The 5,311-nt window shown below is 32.9% G+C and overlaps 1 protein-coding gene across 1 annotated transcript; it reads right to left on the bottom strand.

Moving 5' to 3' along the window:
* Positions 1-718: 718 nt before the first annotated feature.
* LOC109206079 lies at positions 719-4,050 on the bottom strand. Its single transcript, XM_019368848.1, has 5 exons — positions 3,666-4,050; positions 3,494-3,562; positions 3,264-3,346; positions 2,398-2,600; positions 719-966 (listed from the first exon to the last, which is right to left on the bottom strand). Exons 1-5 carry the CDS (start codon positions 3,866-3,868, stop codon positions 874-876), a joined length of 651 nt encoding a protein of 216 aa, XP_019224393.1. The 5' UTR covers positions 3,869-4,050; the 3' UTR covers positions 719-873.
* Between the last annotated feature and the right edge of the window lie 1,261 nt (positions 4,051-5,311).

Below are 5,311 nucleotides of genomic sequence, written 5' to 3'. Positions count from 1 at the left end.
TAACCTAAGTGAACTTTGGGCTGGGTTGGATAATGACTCATTTAATGAATCAACACATCTTAACCAACCAAAATACAGCCCAAATAACCCATTCACTACCCCTAGTTGGTCCTAACATAGTGCCTTAAATTGAATTATGAGTACTCGAAGAGATTTATTGGACTGGAAAGAAAGGTGGGATTTGTTTTTCTTGGAATTGGCTCTTATAGTTATGGTTACTGAGGATTCCAAGTAATCCTTCCGTTCATTTTTATTTGTCCACTATTGACTTTGCACATTCCTTAAAAAATAATAAATAAAGTTTATAATTTATCATGATACCCCTATTAATTAGTGTATAGTCTTAATGGATTTGAAAAATAATTTGAAATGAGTCATTAATGCTAAGGGCAAAACAGAAAAAATAAGTTACTTTTTTCTTGATATGTGAAAAATGACAAGTATAAATAAAAATTTACTTTTAGAATACTTGACAACTAAAAGTGAACGGGAGTAATAATATTCCATGACAAGTATCATTCTTGCTTTCTAAAGTAGGAAATGTCTCAATCACATTGAAGTCACAAAGTCAACCTACACTAGAAGGCCATTAGGCCACAGTGGCTAGTTCTAATATTTTATTTTGTTTTTAGAATTTGACTTTGTATCTTCACTTATTTGAAAGTTCTAATGAAGCGTAGAATTAAGTACATTTAACTCTCAATCAATATTAAGTATATGAAATTGAATCTTTTCCATAATTATTTTCTCATTCATAATATAATCACAATATTTTTGAATTGTGGTATAAAGCCACACCACAAATGAAGAAGAATATGTCACTCTTCTTTTATAATTTTGAGTTATAAAAAGAATAATAAAAATCATATTGTGCTACTTTTTGTTGCTTTCCAGTTTTTCGATTTTTTCAATAACAGGTTCAACCATCGTCTTTAAGTCTTTCAAGTCTTGCTCCACATCTTCAACCTGTCAACCCATTGTTATCAGAGCTATAATGCTACTAACCAGAAAATAATAAAATGAGTATAAATTAAAGAGGAATTAACCTAAATAGTTGTTCACCCAATCGTTTAAATTAAAAGTAGCTGGAGGATGTATAATCTATGTATAATCAATTATAATTAATGTATAATATATAAATACTGGCTAAGAAAAGTAAATATTGAATTTGGGTGAGTATTTATACAAAGATCACATTTTATTTACCGCATGATATACACAAAAAGTATGTAGGCGATATATGATCTAATAATGGGATATAGTAAGTAAGCAATCGCAAAGTACTTCCCAGCTTTGTGATCAAACATGTAATTCTCCTCTATCCTAATTTAAATTTTGCGTTTGGCTTTGATGTTCAGATTGACTGATAGAATGACTATTTGATTTGAGCCATAAGTATAACACAAGAATAATATATAGGAAAATATTGAAATATGTTAGAAGTGCTACTAACATCGTTAGCTAGACAACTCTAAACTTCCCCCCAACCCCAAAAGCACAATTTTTAAAAAATTGGAAAAGACAAAATATACAATTGATTTTAATGGTAAATAATGGAACTTTAAGCATAAAAGTGCTAAAGTGGATTTAGTTTTGAATTACTTTTCAGAAAATTAGTTTTTCGGAATTTTTTTTACAAAAGTTATTTGCTTGAACTAGTTTATAGAAGATAGATATTTCTTAATTGCCATAGAAACTAACACTAATGTGTTATTGGTTCTCATAAAACATTTTGGTTTAATTTCATTGGTCAAACTTTTTTCAATTAAAGCATAGTTTTTTTTCTTATTTTCTTGTTTTGAGAAACTCTTGAAAACCAAATGGGCAGTCAAAATAAGACAAAAGTACTCCCTCCGTTTCATATTAAATGACATACTTTCCTTTTTAGTCTGTTCCAAAATAAATGACACATTTCTAAATTTGGAAATAATTCAACTTTAAACTCCTCATTTTACCCTTAATGAGAAACTTTTATAACTACAAAAGTCATGACCCCACAAAGTTTTACCCCTTAAACTTTTAAAACCACAAATTTTAAAAGTCTTTCGTTTTTTCCTTAAACTCCGTGCCGGGTCAAACTACCTCATTTAATTTGAAACAGAGGGAGTAGTATTTATTGCATTACAAGAACAGCTCATTTTGAACCCAAATACAACCAACGGGGCATGGTGGAGTGATAAATACTCTTCATTCTTAACCAAAAGTTTCGGGTTCAAGTCCTTGGGTATAGAATCGCCTTTGTTAGGGAGCACTTTATCCCTAATGTGAGGGACTTTCCGGCACGAATGCGGATTTAGTCGGGCCCCAATGTAAGAACCGAACACCAGGTGGAAAACCAAAAGAAAAAAATATCAAATACAAGGCAAAGGATGAAAAGAATAACGTAAAAGTACTGACCTTGTGAATTAAATTGGAAGTAAACTGAGCATCTTTAGCAACGACAGCTGATGCATTTTCCACAGCTACAGCTGCTTCTTTGAGTAGACTATTTTCCGGCAGCTTCTCGGCAACCCCTGCCATTACATTTTCCGTCTTAGTCGCCACCGCTGCTACTACCTCAGCAACTTCTTCCACCTCTTCTGCCACCTTCTCTACCTCTCCTGAACAGAATAAACATCGCATCCTTCAACTTTTGTCTTTAATTAAGAGATACTATATTACAGAATGTCAACTGCAGTTATACTTGTTTTTTACACAGAGAGATAGTGGCTGAAACTTTGTATTAGAGTCCCTCTGGCCAAACTACCAAAAACTGCTTATTTTAAGAAGTGCTTTCCGGAAAAAGTACTTTTGGAGAATAATATTTTGTGTTTGGCTAGTTTAGAATTGCTTTTTGTGATATATTTGACAAGCAAATTGTGTTCGGTCAATCTCTCTAAAAAAACACTTTTGAGTATCAAATTATGAAAAATAACTGTAAGTGTTCAATTTACAATTATTATTATTCGTAAAAGAGAATTAAATTTATAAAACATAAATTTAAAATATATATTAAAGATTTTAGTCAATATAAGATATAGTTATCTAAAGAAATATATGGTATATGGTATTACTTATTCTGCTTCTATTTTGTTTCTTGGAAAAGCTAGAATTCGTAGTTTCTTTTCAAAAGCAAAAAAATTGCTTCTGCTGGTGCTCAAAAGCATCTCTCGGTTTTGGCCAAAACACCTTTAAGTACTTTTAACCTCCTAAAAGTTTGGCCAAACAGACTCTATACTGAACCCGGGACTGTTAGTATGCATTTAAAATACGAAAATTCATACCTTCTATCCTTCGAAAATTATCCCATTTATCCTTCCAAAAGGGGAGGAATATTGATATTATGGACCCCAAAATCCATTTCGTCCTGCATATATAATGAGAAGGTTTCATGACTCTTTCCAAAAATGCCAATCACACTCCTTCTTTCCTTTTTCCTCTCTTTTAAAGTCCCTTTTTTTAATGCATGGCAATCAAATGAATATAATCAATGACAGTAATTAATTGCACGTACCAAGCAAATAAACTGGGCTTAGAAGGAGCTGGCTCTTCTGGAGGAACATTGTTTGCTTCATTTTTTACCCTTACAAATTCAATGAAGGATCAAGATTCAATCTTCATGACACAAAGGTAATAAAGGGTGCTAATTTTTTTGAAGAAAAAATGAGTAGAGAAGAATTAATTACTGATCCATCGTCTTGGGTATTCTATAATCTCCAGAACTGATAAACCGTAGCCCTGGACTTATCGAGCCACCATAACCGATCCTAGTAGCTGGAACTATTCCTTGTAACTGCGAGGATTCACCATTAAACCGAACTCTATAATAATGGTGAAGCAACGTAACAAGACTTCGGAGTTTGTATGAAGATGAAGAATTCGCAGACATGATATATATATATAGGACTATAGTTGGTTTTGTGAGAGGGAAGAGTAGAAACCAGAGAAGTTTTTTTCAACAGATTGCTAAAAATTTTAAACAATGTAATAACTTTAGAGCATACTGTAGTAATTTTACGAGCTTGTTTGAGCAGCGAGGCCACAACCAGGATTATGCCAGTGATATATGAGAAGCAAATAATTATATATATAGTTATGGTAATGCTTTGTTTTAAAGATACTTAGGCAATATGAGTCTGTAAATTAGGCCAAGCTAGCGCTTAACATGTGATGAAGAAGATCGGCCGAACACGCCATGGAATGAAATAATTGGGTTTCTTTGCTTGTTTTATGTATTTTATTGTGACTTTAAGCTAAAAGTTTCTAAAAGATTGCCTGACAAGTGACCTGTTCCTTACAAGCATGAACCATCAATTATGGACTCTTTATTTTTGTCATGTGTCCTTCTTTCACAAATCAAATTAGATTGTGATGAAGTTAAACATTCCCTTCACAAAACTTCGAACGTATTGCTCTTGTAATATGAAATTAAACAGAAAAAATAAAAAGCAAAACGAGAACATAATATTGAACAACTGGGCTTCTTTTTTTCTTTTTTTGGGTGGTTGGCTAAAGTCAACTCATTCAAATACCACCAATTGACCATAGACAGTTAATAATCATTTCATATAGTTAGGTCTGTTTCTTTATTCATTTTTTTTTTCCTTATCATGTTAGTGTAATAACATCATCATCACAAACAAACAAAAACACAAAGTCCGCATCAATGCTATCCCATACAAAAGAGTCTTAACGTTTTAAGAAATAATTAAGGATAAATGTGACGCCACTCGATGTATGGTCAACGTTCGATACTGTTTTTTAGTTCCTGTGCCAATTATCGCAAAACAGAAATATGTGCTAGAGATGAGCTCCATTTCTAATACTCAAGTTAGGTCATTATTAATTAGTAGGTTTGTGTTTGGCTCCAATTAATTTAGATTCGTGTATAACTCATTAAAGGGAGAAGCTCCTTATTAGGAGCTTTCTTTCTTAGTGCACAAACCTCATACCTTTTGTTAAAGGTGGAGAGATAACGTCCGTCCCACCGCAACTCTCGGTGGTATAGTTGATGTTAAGTTGCTTCTAACGTTCAAACACTTGTATCCAGCTGACACCTTTGTAAACGATTTGTAATTTATGACCCCTTCAGTCTTCTCATAAGCATCCACACTTGGATCAGCCTGAAAGTGTACTACAAAACTTCAGGCCCAAAAGAGGGTTTGAATCAAGGTTGTAAAACTATGTTCTCGGTGCAGCTTTTGATCAGTACTAGTACTTAATACTCCACCTTTTTTTATAAGGGCAGCAGAGCTTGTCAATTTTTCTCAGGCAAATTCATTTGGGTGTCCATCCATAGAGTAGGATCACTTCTAAAATATGGAGTAGTAAC

This window comes from Nicotiana attenuata, unplaced genomic scaffold (genome assembly GCF_001879085.1).
Source record: "Nicotiana attenuata strain UT unplaced genomic scaffold, NIATTr2, whole genome shotgun sequence".
In the NCBI taxonomy this organism is placed as follows: Eukaryota; Viridiplantae; Streptophyta; class Magnoliopsida; order Solanales; family Solanaceae; genus Nicotiana; species Nicotiana attenuata.
Note: the sequence above shows the minus strand (reverse complement) of the source record. Positions and strands in the feature narration are given on the sequence as shown.

What these genes read in the sequence shown, in the direction of transcription:
- LOC109206079 (XM_019368848.1), bottom strand. Translation starts at nt 3,868, where the DNA reads ATGTCTGCGAATTCTTCATCTTCATACAAACTCCGAAGTCTTGTTACG. An exon ending in AAGCCCAGTTTATTTGCTTG is followed by an intron (nt 3,347 to 3,493) that starts GTACGTGCAATT and finishes TTATATATGCAG; the next exon opens with GACGAAATGGATTTTGGGGT. An exon ending in TAATTTTCGAAGGATAGAAG is followed by an intron (nt 2,601 to 3,263) that starts GTATGAATTTTC and finishes TATTCTGTTCAG; the next exon opens with GAGAGGTAGAGAAGGTGGCA.